This window comes from Apostichopus japonicus, chromosome 7 (genome assembly GCF_037975245.1).
Source record: "Apostichopus japonicus isolate 1M-3 chromosome 7, ASM3797524v1, whole genome shotgun sequence".
NCBI classification, from domain to species: domain Eukaryota; kingdom Metazoa; phylum Echinodermata; class Holothuroidea; order Aspidochirotida; family Stichopodidae; genus Apostichopus; species Apostichopus japonicus.
The window spans coordinates 10,937,318-10,952,565 of record NC_092567.1 but is presented as its reverse complement, the minus strand read 5'-3'; the positions used below and the strand labels follow the sequence as shown (position 1 = coordinate 10,952,565).

Here is a 15,248-nt window from a genome sequence, read left to right as displayed (position 1 = left end):
ATGATTAACTTACATAATTTTATTACAAAAAAATATTTCAAAGATATGTATTTCTGTTCACTTTCAAATTTTTATAATTTTGTTTCTACGTTTGTAATAAACGTGATACAAAAATTAACGTGATTTGTTTCTGTATTATTTGGCGCCCTTAACTCTCTACCACATCCCAGACACTAATGGTTAGGGATTAATGAAGCAGCAGGGTCCGGGTGTTGCAATATAATATCTTTAACAATTTAAGATAATTATCAAGATACAATCAACAATTAGCCGATGACAAATTGTGAATATTACAAGAGATTAGCAGTAACCGAGTGGAACAACGCATCTCCAACCCCCTCCCCCCGCCTAACCCCCCGGCCTTCGGATCCTAACACCTTCCAAATCGTCTAATGTATGTATAGTTGTGTCTGTTCAAAACACGCGGGAAATAATACGAATATTTGTCTTATATTCATATTTTATCAAGTGATTGCATATTTTTTGGTTACCATGGTATCCGTACAACAGAACAACGAAGTGGGTTAGTAGAGCTACACAGTATACTACAGAGCTAGTTTCTTTGTGTTTTCTAATTTATTCCCATTTTACACCAATACCACAATTCCCCCTCCCCCACCCTCCCAAGATAAAATAGTATTAGACTGGAACCCTGGCAATGTCAGTAATTAAAATAGCTCCTCTTCCTTTCATATATACAAATGACCAAGACCATGGCGCATTACCATTCAGAAGAATATACCATAGTTGATTGATTTCAAATAAAAACCAGACCCGTCCTTTCATAATATCTAAGCCTGTTGGACCCACACACGTATGTCAGTGACGTATACACTCATCTGGATAAATCATAATTTAAGCAAGTGATATTTTAAATCCCTGAAGCTTTCTAAGCAACAACGTTTATTCATTAGCAATATTTAATTCACAAGGAAGAATACCATAATGGATATTTCTAGCTTCTGTATTTTGTGTTGTCTTTGCTACAAGCTGTTGGCAACAAACTTAGCCGTAAAAGGAAAGATAAGAACCTTGAAATCATAATGTTAATTTATTTTACCAAAAATCACACCATGAAAGATGAGAGTAGGCAGAGTGATTACAAATTTGGAAAAATACAAATAAAACATGACAAATAATTTGTGGGACACACAGTATTGTATGAATCTGATTAAACGATAAATAACTCACTTATAAGTAGCACTCATGTGATTGATACAACCTATTTATATATCTTAATTAGTAGCAGGGCTATCCAGTTATGTGTGAATATTATATGGGTTGGTCAACGTTATAACCTATAAGTAGCATGTAGCTTTATTTAATATTATTAAAACGTTTACGCCTTGACGTAATTATCAACATTATTTGAGTTAAACAATACGAAAGTAGAGAAATCAATTTAAAATATGTTTTAGAGCCAAATTCCACATATATCTGTTCCTATTACTACCTTCCAAATTTTCCCCATCACCATCATGTGCAATTGACCAATTCGCAGAGTACCATAGAAATGGTTTAATTTAACTTGATTAGTAATTACCTGAATCAAGACAAACATTTTATAGTAATATAGCTGTTAGTGTTATAATGCTGCATGGTAGACCCACGTCTCACACCAACAGAAACAGCTAAAAACCTAAACATGACCAGTTAAAACCAGGGAGCTGCTACAGTAAGATACATGGTCAGTTAAACGGACTGTTACGACTGTTGTTATGTGTTATGATGAACAATTACACAGAAATTACAAGAACATACCTGTTCAATATGATTTATAACATTATACGGTTTCATATCAGAATAAACGTGTAAGTTTATTGGATGCAAATTCAAAACCTCGAATATTAATAAAACGGCATGTGTCAAAAACGATTGTACAATACATATATAGCAAACCTGTCCAAAAGTCAATCTTTTAGCTATATCTATATGCTTGAAATATCAAACTGACATGGAAATTGTACGGGTGTGTCAATATAGAACTAAGCGTTGTGAACGCCGATTGATATTCATTTAGACAATTTTGGCACGCAAGATTCCATCCGCCCTATCCACAACCAATAACCCCCCCCCCCCCTTGGAAGTAGGAGCCAGAAGATGTCTTAAAATTCTTTCTTTACGTCAGAACTTCCTATATTACCAGCAACACGTAAAATTCACAGATAATGTATCACTATATTGATTTATTTACACTTATTGGGGACTGAAAATAGTGCTAGGGCAGCATAACGCAAACAAGCTGACCAGACTTGCATTGAGCAATAGCTGAATGAAAGGTGATCAAACTCTTTACCTGCCATTGACCGGTTTGTAGATTCAGACGACGATACACTCCATTGATATAGTTACCATTCCAAACTGATGAAAAACATAAAAGAGAGATATGTTCATGATAAGTGCATACTTAATCTTTGTTGGTCTGGAATGAAATCATAAACATTATATTCACGAGATTTATGTTGGCCCTCGATGATAACTTCATATTAGCTGAGTGATCAATCTGGTTGATTTCTTAAGTTTGATCTTATTAGTTTGCTATCATTATCATATCAGTAATATAGCTGATCAGTTTACAATCCTTACATCTCAGTAAGATTACCGATCAGTTAACTATCATTATCATCTCGGTTTTATATCTAATCAGTTAACGACTATTATCATCTTAGTTATGAAACCAATCAAGTTAGAATTATTATCATCTCATTAACATATCTGATCGATAATACAATTATCCTAAATGAAAGCATATGCTCCCTTTCAAACAGAATCTAATCTCGGACTAAATTAAACAACCAAATTATGATAGTCGAGTATTCGATGCTCAGATCAAGAATAATAATCCATGAGGCGATGAACGGATCAGAGAATACCCAACATCAGTGACGTCATCACAAATCACGAGAGCTATAATTAAACACTGTTTAAAAACAATTGTTAAAAGGTGAAAAGGGGATTAGTTTAATAGCAAATTTTAAGTTAAATTATGTATGTAAAAAAATAAACAAAACATTTTCATAACCACAGTGCTAATAGGTATGATGTCATATTTCCGTATTTTGGAAATTTGTAAAAAAAAAAAAAATCCTGAAGTTACTTGGTACATACAATAGGATACCTAAGAGCCTTCTATTACAATAAAAGCAAAACTAAACAGAGGAAAATCACAACAATAATTGTTACTATCACATACTTATTGCCGAATTCGTTTAAACGGGATATTTTCTCTTTCTCAAATAATCGGAATCGGAATCGGCCCGATTATGAAAAAAATAATCGGTAATCGGTATTTTCTGTTAAAGCATAATCGTTTGAACACTAATTATTATTATGATTATGATTATTATTATGATTATTATGATTATGATTATGATTATTATGATTATGATGATTATGATGATTATGATGATTATTATGATTATTATTATTATTATTATTATTATTATTATCATTATCATTATCATTATCATTACACTCTTAAAATTGTTGGGCAAATTATTGCCCAACCTGGGCAATTATTTACACATCCGTTGGGTCCGTATGCCTCCTGGTTGATATTGGGCAAAAAAGTGCCCAACTAAGTTGGTTAATGATTTTGCCCAGCAAACGGTTAAATAAATACCCAACATCTTTGCCCAACACCTTTTACCCAATGCCTTTACCCAACAATGTTGGTCACCGATTTGCCCAATGGTTGTGTAAAACCTTTTACCAATGGATTTTTCTTTACCCAATGATTCTTGCCCAACAGCTAGTTAAAAATAAGTGGTTGCTTAACTAATACAATACAAACATTGGATTGTAACATTTTTCATACAACTGGCTTTATTTAATAGGTTATAAAGCTTAAACAGAGAATGATAAAGAACAAACAAGTAATATATGTTTTCATACTTTTATTTTTTCTGGTCTTTGCCGACTTCAGATTGTTCCTCCAGTATGAATTCTCACAGCATTTAGTGCTTGACCTCTATTTACCTAGTTAAATGATTTGTGACTTCGATCCGAAGCAATAATTTCATAAACTCACAATGGGGATAAACACATATCAACATTATTAAAGCTGAAACTATCAGCTATCCATATTTTGCCATTGTTTACTATTTTCAGTTCTTGAAATGTGTTGACCACAGAAGACCTCCTGTATGTTGACATCAACTACACAAGGTACCGGTGCAACACACAATCATGTACAGCTTAATGTTGGTCTCTTTCAAGCAACTCTGGTCTTAATAAGTGAATATAATATCACTGATAATTTCAAACAAAAGCCAAATGGTTGTAAATCCCACATTGATTCTACATATTAGAAATAAAAGCAGCTTCAAGATCACAATTATAAGTGATAATAGGGACATTGCTGGCACCTGATCTGATAAACACACAAAATTGAATATTTGTTTGATAAACCAACCCTGCCTCAACCTTTCACTGTATCAATAACAAATCTACCCCCTACCACACCCCCCCCCCCACATAAAAAAATACAGATTTTATGTAGGTACAGTTCACCAAGGCAAACATTTACTATTTCCCTTTAATATGTAAATATATATGAAACAAAAGCAACCTTAAAATGTAAAAATGTCAGGCTAATACCGAGAAACCATTTGAAAAGTTTGTTCCAAGACACTTTGACCCTTAAACACTTCTGTTTGCTACGAAAGCTCCAAAGGCACTCAGTGAACGACTTTTGATAAAACCAAGTTCATATACCTCAGCATGGAAAAACTCCCAAATCCCCTTACATTGAGTTTGGAAGTTAATGTCCAACACATACTGACTTTAAAACAAATAGTCTACTGCCTTGAGGAGTGAGGACTGCATTACTGGATGTCTCTCAATTATCACAAACAAATGCTGAGGGGAACCTTTACTCTCTCCTAAGCACAGAATGAATGGCTGTGGTCGCTCATCCTTCGATATTTTCTTGCAGTAGTCCTCTAACACTTGTCACCGACTGCAAATTAAAGAAAATAAAGTCCTTGAGTTGCAAATAAAATGTAACTAAAACAGGTGGATAGACAGAGTTTTAAGACTTCTGCACAATGCTACGATACTGTGGACCAGTGTAATTAAAAGAAAAAACAGGTCAAGAAAGTCAACATATTTATCTTGACAAGGTTTTCAAAGTATAATAACGCCCACCCCATTAATGTCAAATGACCTTTCCCTTGCACTGTCAAGTACCGGATCACTTCATTATTATGACCAAGGTTTACATACCGACGATGAAATTTATTTATACTTCCCCCCATTTCATTACTAGTTTAATTAAAAAAAATTGCACTGGTGGCTTCTAATGACCTCTGACCTCTAGCTATAATCAATGGGATTCATGTACTCATTTTGGCAAACCTATGTGCATCACATATTAGATTCATCTAACTTTCACCTTTTAAGTTAGCATATTTACAAGGTTTTAAGTGTTTGGCCCTTGTTAACCTCAAATGACCTTTGACCACTAGCACAATAAGTAGCATTTTTCTGCTCACTATAAACAACAACACACCAAGTTTATAAGGTTAAACAAACTATCAGCTGAGCTGGTATGAACCAAAAGGTGTACCACCAAAAGAATTTTACTTAAAATATAATTAATGATTTTGCTTACTGGCTGATCGTCTATGAATGCTTGAAGGCAACTAGTCACCGTAGTAGATCCGCTTTTCTTTGCCCGTCCTTGAAAAAGCAATGGCAACAGAGAGAAAGCTAAGTTCTTCTTTTCATCTGTAAAGAGATTAAGGCAAGAAATGAGAATGCTTGCAGGTATAAACGACAGAAACATTAATAAGGCACACTATAGTCTGACCATATAAAACTTCAAGTACTGAGGATAAAATTCAAGGGATCTACACTGCCCTAAATGTGCTCCACAACTTTATGCTCATACACATTATTAACAGCAACATGAAAGTTAATGTGGCATGTGTACTCATAGGGGACCTACACATTTGTATTAGAAGACTTAATTACCTACCCTACACACTAATTTCAAGTCAAATTTGATAAGATTTTGAAGGAAAAAAATGAAAAAGCCTATAGTGCTAACCTTTCATTGACACAGTTGTACTGAAATCTGAATACAATTGTCCAAAGATTTTTGAAAGAATTATTCAAACCCTATGTGGAACCTACAGACAACACTGATACATGTCCAAGTGACTGTCATTAAGTTAATATTATAACAGGGCTGGGTCTCACTTCAACCACACAGAAAGCCGAAAGCGACTACAAAAAAAATAGTAGCCAATTAATCATATTGAGTGCAATGATTGGAGAAAGTTTGCAGAAAGGTTCAGAAGCCACCATTGACATTAACCTGATTTGGTCCATTCAGATCAGTTGATTTTGATAGATTTTTAAAAAGTAACAATCCACCAAAAATATATTTTGAAAATAAATCCAAATTGTGACCCATCTTTACAGATATACTGGAAAGAGAAACTCTATTGTCATGGCATAAGCTCTAAGTGAAGCTAGCAATGAATTCACAGGCCACGACTACATTAAATTAGGCTTACCATCAGTCAGTGCATCCAACGTCTTCTCTAAATGCAAAAAGTTCGGCCAGTTTAGGATGATCGCCTGTATAGCACAAGATGTCCATCGTCATATATCCCACTCTGTTGTATAATTTGTTGGCAGTTAATTGGTATTTGTAATAATTCGAAGTCCTGTTCTACCTGTAGGAAAGAGAAAAATATGCATACAGCATTATAGGCCTATAACATTACGAGCACTGATGTTCTATGCTATACTAATATTATTATAGCCTAGAACTCATTAAATGCCAGGCCTAACCTAGGCTACTTCTAAGTTCGAAAACCCTCGAAGTTCGGACACCCCTAACGAATGCATAATTTCACCATGGCACAAATACAATAGGATCAATTTGACGAAACCTACGAAGCGACTTTTTTGCTAACGAGAATGTTTCTTCTGCCATCGATAGTATCATTTTAAAAGAAGTGTGTACAAATACAATTCTGGAGCATTTTAGTGCTAAAGTGTTCGGACTTCGAAGGGTCCATTATGATACTACTGTATGTACGTACTACTACTAGCATTAACAACGTACTGTACGTGTAAGTCTAACATTAGGCCTAAGTTATTACATGCTAGGTCTAACGTTATGCTAATAAGGGTTAATGTGGTCATTTGCCGCATGAAACCTTAAAGAAAACAACGGAGTACAATTTATGATTTACAACTCAAATGTGCTAAAATGAAACCTTGTCTAGCCAAGATATAGGCTAGAGAGACCTGTTGCATACGCATAGCTTACCGTAAGTTGACGAGGATCTGCATTACACAGGCGTTCGCAACGTTAATACAATGTGAGTAATTTAGACCTAGTACACACTTGCGGGCGCGCCTGTGGCGCCTGTCAATCGCTTCACTACAAGCTAGCCTAACGTAATACAACTATGCTGGAAATACAATTAGTATTAGAAGCCTTTACGTATGCCTGGTATAACCTACATGTGCCACCGAGAGAACGAACGATCATTCGATACCACTATATGTAGAGATCGCAGTGTTCGATGCACACCCCAAGCAGAGGATTGTTTTTCTTTACGCTCACCTTCAAATGTAGCACATAACAATGGCATTTCCCACCTCTTTGAGTATAGCGCTAACAACTTTTCGTCAGCCATTGTGTACTTTCACTATATACGATCTACTCATGATGCATGCACATCGCGCAGAGTACCAGTATAGTAATGGCGCGAAAATGCTGGTTTTTGCACAACATTGGGCAAATCAAGCTTGTTTGCCCAACAGAAAGTAACAATAAACTACATCTTAATTTTTGCACAACAAAGTTTACCCATATCAGTTGTGTAATTTCTTTTACTCAGTTGTTGGTTAATATTTACTCATATTGGGCAATGCTTTGTTTGCTCAACCACTTTTGCCCAACAGTTTTTAGAGTGTATCATTATCATTATCATTATCATTATCATTATCATTATCATTATCATTATCATTATCATTATCATTATCATTATCATTATCATTATCATTATCATTATCATTATCATTATCATTATCATTATCATTATCATTATTATTATTATTATTATTATTATTATTATTATTATTATTATTATTATTATTATTATTATTATTATTATTATTATTATTATTATTATTATTATTATTATTATTATTATTATTATTATTATCGATATTTTCCTTTACAATATGTCGCAGAAGTACACTGAGCGAAGTATGTGGTCGGACGATAAAGTATTCGCATTGCTTGGCATTTGGTGCGACGCAAATACTATGTCGAAACTTGATGGGACAAGCCGCAACGCTCCTGTCTACCGAGATATCTGTATGCGAATGGAAGAGAAAGGCTACGGCAGAACGGTCAGCCAAATAAAGTACAAACTGACATACTTAAACAAAAAGAATATATAAAACTGCTGGACCACAACACTCGTTCGGGGAGACAGAGAAGAGCAATCTAGTTCCAATAAGAAATGAGCCTGATATTGGGAAATATTGCTGAAATAAAATTCACTGATCAACTTTACAGCAAAATGATAAACAACGAAGAATCTTCTGTTCAACCTAACGTCATGTTACACACAAATCACGAAAACACCGATGCACTACATTACTGTATATGACGGCTCAACGATTTTGTAAAACATATAATTTATATTGAATTTCACCGAAAATTAACAAAGAAATTAATCTGTATTCAAACGCGGTATTTGTTGTGATTACTGCAGGAACTGTATGGAGCGTGGGTTATGTCGCAATCTGCATTTCGAAGATGACGTCACGTTCTCAACTGTTCAAGTATATTTGAAATATCCATCCTCAACGATTAAAAAATCGTTTCTCTGTCAAACGCATAATTGGAAAATTATTGATTGTTTTTTAAGGTAACGTCTATGGGCTACCAGACAATTCTTTTAAAGATAGCATAATGTTGTTTAACTGTGGGGGGAGGGGGGCGGAACTATCAGGGTTTTGGCAGGCCGGCGAGTTTTCGTTTCACGAAAATTCAGACTATGGTCCGAAATAAACAACAAAAAATAACGGTGAACGAAAGAAAAGATATACACTTGTAAGCAGGGGCGTAGCGAAGGGGTTTTTGTTGGGGGGTGTGGAGAATTTGAATTTGATCTGGAAGTGGTGACTGAAATGGGGGAGGGGTGTAAGGGGAGGGTGTCTCCCCCTCCCTTTGGAAAATGTTTAGTTTTGAAACGTCCTTAGATGCAATCTGGTGCATATTTTAAGTCAAATTTGATTTGCCGACAGATCTGGAAGTGGTGACTGAAATGGGGGAGGGGTGTAAGGGGAGGGTGTCTCCCCCTCCCTTTGGAAAATGTTTAGTTTTGAAACGTCCTTAGATGCAATCTGGTGCATATATTAAGTCAAATTTGATTTGCCGACGGATCTGGAAGTGGTGACTGAAATGGGGGAGGGGTGTAAGGGGAGGGTGTCTCCCACTCCCCTTTGGAAAATGTTTACTTTTGAAACGTCCTAAGATGCAATCTCGTGCATATTTTAAGTCAAATTTGATTTGCCGACGGATCTGGAAATGGTGACTGAAATGGGGGAGGGGTGTAAGGGGAGGGGGTGTCCCCCTCCCCTTTTGAAAATGTTTAGTTTTGAAACGTCCTTATACAATCATTTGCCGTGTTATTACCGAAATGGCGAATTAGTCGGGCAAGCTAAGAACTTTATTTTAATTACCAAGGAGATTTTTTTTTAATCTATTGATTTTCTTTAGCTGCATCATTGCGATTTATTTTCCTTTTAGTAGGTGCCCGAAAAAGTCTCAGTTTATTGCCAAAATTTTCACAAAAATATTTGCAGCCCCACCCCCCCCCCCCCCCGCCAAGTTTAATAGCAGCCGTTAGGTTTTAATATTTGTAGACCAATTAATTTAATTACTTAAATTAATTGTCTGAATTTTCGAAATTCCCTGACAAACATTCTTTATCATACTTCCCCCTATACTCGTGCAATTTTGACCAGTCTGTTAGGGGTTGAAGAAGGTTCATCTATATTGGTTGTCCATAGATGGAATTCTGTGCAACATTATGGGTATGTTTTGAAATGAATTTATTCACGAGAAAAATTTTCAAACTCTGAACAAATAATGGGCTTACAACCTTGAAAAGTGGGGCTGACGGATATTGTGGGTCGCAACGTAGAATCACCTTCAATATCAATGATTCACAGTAGATGCTATGAGGTCGAACATGATGTGTGACTGGTGACAATCTTCAAATAGGTTATGGATAAAAATTAAAACTATTGGGAAATACTTGGTTCTCAGACAAAAGTGTACATCTGGTTGGTCATTTTTCAGCCCGAGAAGTGCCATTTCCGGTGATCTGTGGGGGGGGGGGGGGGTATCAAAACCAGAAATGTTCTGTACGCTACGCTCCAACTGAAAGTGGCGCTCCACTTGGATAGTAAGTCGCGCTCCCGGGTTAGAAAATCCTGGTTACGCGCCGAATAATAACGTCTACAATTTGTTTTAGACGTCTGTAGACATGATGGTAGACCATACAGTTGAAAACATTCAATCCAAAAAAAATAATGATCTTTTCTTGTATTTACGCGTTGACCGCAGGGACGCCGCTAAAGAGAGGGGGTGGGGTGTCTCACCACCCAAGCCTGGTGAAAATGACGATAGTTGGAAAATTGGAGTACGAATGTCGGAATTTCCGACTGTCGCAGTCTAATTCACCTAGGCCTATTCATATATTCCTGTGATTGTGAATGACCTAAAATTTGAAAAAAGTTAGGTCAAAATTTGGTCGATATCGACCCAAATAATCATTGAATTTAAAAAAAAAATAGTACTCAAGCATCCTACATCCTACAACATTCAATTAGGTATTGAAATGTAGCTAAGACCATACGTTTGTGTATAAAACAAATAAAAAGGGGGGTCACTGTGATTTTTTTTAGTGGGTGGGGCTCAAAGGTCAATCTGAAAATGACGTAATTTGGCTAAAAATCGATGTTCGCTTCATAAAAATCGTTACAGAAAATAAGAGTTGATCAGTCATATTTACCACGTCTTCCTTGCCACTTTGAGAAATTGTATCTCGCGATCCTTATACTCCACCATACAAACCTTCGTATGAATTTGAATATATTAAAATTAATGCCTAAAGAACTACCGTACAACGTTCACCAGCTTCAATTCGGTTTATTTATGTACTAATTTTGTTATTGGGTGGGTTGACCCTGTTCGCTAGCTTCAAGTAAGTTGAGTATATATCAGAGACGTAGCCAGTGGGAGCAGCGGGAGCAGCTGCTCCCCCTTTCAGTGTCGAAAAAAATATAAATACTGTTTGTTTTTTTGGCATGGTATTTTGTCAGTGCTCTTTTGATCTTGAATACTCGTCAGCTCCGTTAACTCGATTATAATCGTAGTAATATTTAGGCCTACTGATTCAGCTACTTAGTTTGGCAGATGCAATTAGCTATGTTTAGCCTATAGCCTATAGCCTATTACCAGCCAACAGTTGGCCACTTGGCCACTGCGTAATAAAATACATATAGCCTACCTAAACGCACTCGGTGGAGAGTCACGAACCGTATGCACAACAACGACGACAACTTGCGTTCTCATCCTTTCTATGATTCGTCATAAGTTGTTGCACGAACAGCATGTTTTGAAGCTAAGCTAGCAATCGTACGTGATACGCGCTTCCTATAAATAATTATTACACTGCTAAATACGAGAGTATATATTGTCTATCAGTTAAGTTCGTCAAATGTATTAAAGTCCAGACATTGGACAATAAACAAGAATCATCCTACTGGAAAAATTGTAAAAGAGCACTATGTTTGTCTTTCTGAAAGAATAATTCAAAACGGAAACAAAATCTGCTGATAATATAATATCATAAGATCATGATGAAACTGACAAAACATTGCTCCAAATTGCATCTAAGGACCTTCAAATGTTCAAAACAGAACACCCCCTCCTCTTATAGACCCCTCCCCATATCAATCGCAAAATGTGCATCCCCTTGCAAATTCCTGGCTACGTCGCTGGTATATACATTATATATATTGTATACAATTACAACACCCAATGCTAGTCAGTACTAGTTGTAACCGTTACAGTACGTTACTTGGTACGTCTCACCGAACTCTTCAATCTTGGCCAAAATTGGTTCGTATTTTATATTTCAGACAATTACATCTTATACAGTTGTAGAAGATAGGTGTAAGACTACGTTGGCCAAAATTAGACTGGAATATATTTTATAGAAATAGTTCAGTTGTTATTTTTGTTCGCGGAATCGGGCCCACAAAATAATGTATAGCTTAGGAGTAGACAATTATCTTCCTCAGAAGTACTGACCATAAAAACGTTAGGAGGTTTATATCAAATAACTAAGGTTTGAGCAGTGAAAAAAGTGTTCGGAGATTGGCTTAAAATTGAACTTTTTGATGATTTCCTACATGTTTTTGTTGTACAAATTATATTCTTTAATGTATCGGCTTTTCCAAACTCCATTGGGCCCTAGGCTAGGTTTACAACTGATTATCGCAATTGTACAGTGGCCGAAAAATCCATGATGTTGAAAAACCTCTCAATTAATTTGGTATGTAACATGTGGGTGATACTTAATATGTTCCTAACTGCATCCTCCCGCCCTAGGGATATTTCCCGGCTACGTTTCGCATTGGCAGAGTCAGACTGACTAAAATTGAATACTAGCGCCCTTTATAGCTATTTTATATGCATATGGCTGCCACAAAAACACTACTAGTTTTAGTCACGGTTGTACTTGTTTATCTGCAAACTTTGTTTATTCATCTTAGAGTAGAGTCAACTATCAGGTTATTACTAGTTAGTAAGGGTTGGCGTATATCGTCACCGAATAGGTGCATATCGAATTGATATAAAGGCCTAGATGAGAACTGCAACCACTGAAAACTGTATGTTTTTACAGTATGTTTTTATACTTATTTTTAAGACCTCCTATCATCTGCCTATCATCTTGGTCCTTGACGAAGATGATAGGCAGATTGTTCATGTGAGTGATAAAAAGCCCCGCCGCCCTCCCCCCCCCCCAAAAAAAAAAATATATATATATTAAGCGCGCTAGGAAAAAACCCGGTGTTTTTTGGTAATTCACTATGTCGTCGAATATAATTTGTTGAAGAAAAAACAGTTTTCCCCTTTGTTACATTAATATAGCTTTTGTATTTAATAGTAGTCTATGTAGCCTTCAAGCAGAAAACGTATACTCAGTTGCTTACTTGCTCAACCAGAGTGATTATTAAGTTTGTGAAGTGAAGGCCAGTGGTACAAATGTATCGAAAAAAGTTCGGAACAAGTTCTGAACTGATACTTGCCGTATCGTTGACGAGTGGCGGGGGGGGGGGGGGGGGGGAGGCAGCAGTCGGAATTTTCTGGCTTCATAAAACATCCAGTTGGAATTTCAGCCACTACACTCCCCCCCCCCCCCCAATGATCAGGCCTTAGCTACGTCCCTGGTTGACCGATGAATAAAAATACTTGAGTTGTATCTGAATCCACTTGCAAGATTAGTAGTTACTCTATTATTTAATTTTTCTTTCTGACAGTTTAGCATATCGGCAAAAATCAAACAAAAATATGAAGTTAAGACAGATAACACGCGTTAAATGGAATAAAGTATACATAATTACCTCATTAAGTATATAATACCGATGTAAAGCGGTACCGAATCGATACACAATATGTATATTGATGGCTACAAAATTAAACTAGTACTCGCATTCATCCTGCTTTATGCACTTTTCGCTTTGTATGCAGATTTACAGACCAAAAATGTAAATTAGATATTTTCTTTGATAGTTTATTAATGTTATTAAAGGGTGTGATGCGAAGTCCCCGGAAGCTGCATATTTAGGTTGGGTTGTCAGGAAGAAGCTCAACTATAGAACGTTTCTGAGAGCTCAAGCGGGGTCGAGGGGCTTTCTCTGGAATATATTTCAAGCCCTGGTTGGCTCCACGAGGGGAAGCCCCCTGAAGTTTTTGCATTGGTGATATCCCTTGTTCTCTCGTAGCGAGTTTAAAGCACTAAAACACAAACAAATGTAATAAATAAATTATAGTTATCTATAATGTATTCCAAGTACGTTGGTGGGGATCCGCTGGACTTAAGCTGCACCCTTTGAAGATATTTTTCGTTCTCTTGAAGAAATTTTGAAACACAGAAATCTATCTAAGAGAATAACTCAATTTTCAGCGGATAGTATCGTTATGTCCCGTTAAGGGGGGGGGGGGGGGGGGTCAGGGGGCGAAGCCTCTGGAAGCTGCATCATTTATTATCCAAATATTATCCGAATCTGAGGAATGTAGACGTAAGGGAGTACTTTACTTTCGTAAGTGTATTAATAAAATAAAAAACTAGAGCACTAATGGTGCAGAAGCTCATACCTTTTCGAGCTTAAAAATGTAGGGCCCACAAAAATTTATGGCCCACCAAATTTCAGGCCATTTTTCAGATTCCACCAATTTTGGGCCCATGAGGGCTAACCCCCCCCCCCTCCCTCCATTAGCAGAATCCTGGCTTCACCACTGGCTATAATTCCTATTTTCCCCCTTTAAATCCTATTTTCCCCACTCTTTCAAACAATACAATACCACTGACCTACCCTATTAAACTTTCTCCCCTCTACCTGAGCAGACCTGAAGCACTCCTTGCCAAAATTTTGGCTGGCTGACTACATACCTCAGGCTCAAAGACTTCTAAGAATCGGCAAGTGCTGATTGGCTATTGGGCTCTCATGCTTACAGTTCAACAGTTAATAACAACTCCCAGTCCTGCTTTAATTCCACTAACAGCCTCTGCAGAGCTTAACCACAAATGTAAACAAACACTGCAGAGACTGGGAGACAAATTAGAGGAGCTTTGGCAAAAGGTGAAGGCTCAGATTTCTTTAAACAATGGGGATTAATTGTAATTAATTAACTTTTGACCAAAAATTATTAGGCATCACCTTATTCATACACAATCCAACAATCATCAGTTCAACTTTGAATGTGATCCATCAAAATCTTGAGGAGATTGAGATATTTGAAAATATTACAAAGAATGACCCCCGATGACCCCCTAAATGACATTTGACCTCAATTTTCTGAACACCCCTCGTAAGTCTCATCCTGAGAAACGTTGTGACCAAGTTTCATTATAACTGGCCATACACTGTACGAACAGGAGCAATTTGAAAATATAGGGCTGCGGCCTGGG

The 15,248-nt window shown here is 36.5% G+C and overlaps 1 protein-coding gene and 1 long non-coding RNA gene across 3 annotated transcripts in view; both read right to left on the bottom strand.

Moving 5' to 3' along the window:
- Positions 1 to 15,248, bottom strand: part of LOC139970036 (NLR family CARD domain-containing protein 4-like) — a 554,750-nt gene that overhangs the window by 189,905 nt on the left and 349,597 nt on the right. For both annotated transcript variants that reach the window (XM_071975614.1, XM_071975615.1), the window contains exon 8: positions 2,297 to 2,361. In XM_071975614.1, coding sequence (XP_071831715.1) covers positions 2,297 to 2,361 — 65 coding nt within the window. The remainder of the gene's footprint in view (positions 1 to 2,296; positions 2,362 to 15,248) is intronic.
- Positions 3,882 to 7,941, bottom strand: LOC139970111 (uncharacterized). The gene is made up of 3 exons (XR_011794014.1): positions 6,525 to 7,941; positions 5,615 to 5,730; positions 3,882 to 4,960 (listed from the first exon to the last, which is right to left on the bottom strand). It is a non-coding gene; the product is annotated as an uncharacterized lncRNA (long non-coding RNA).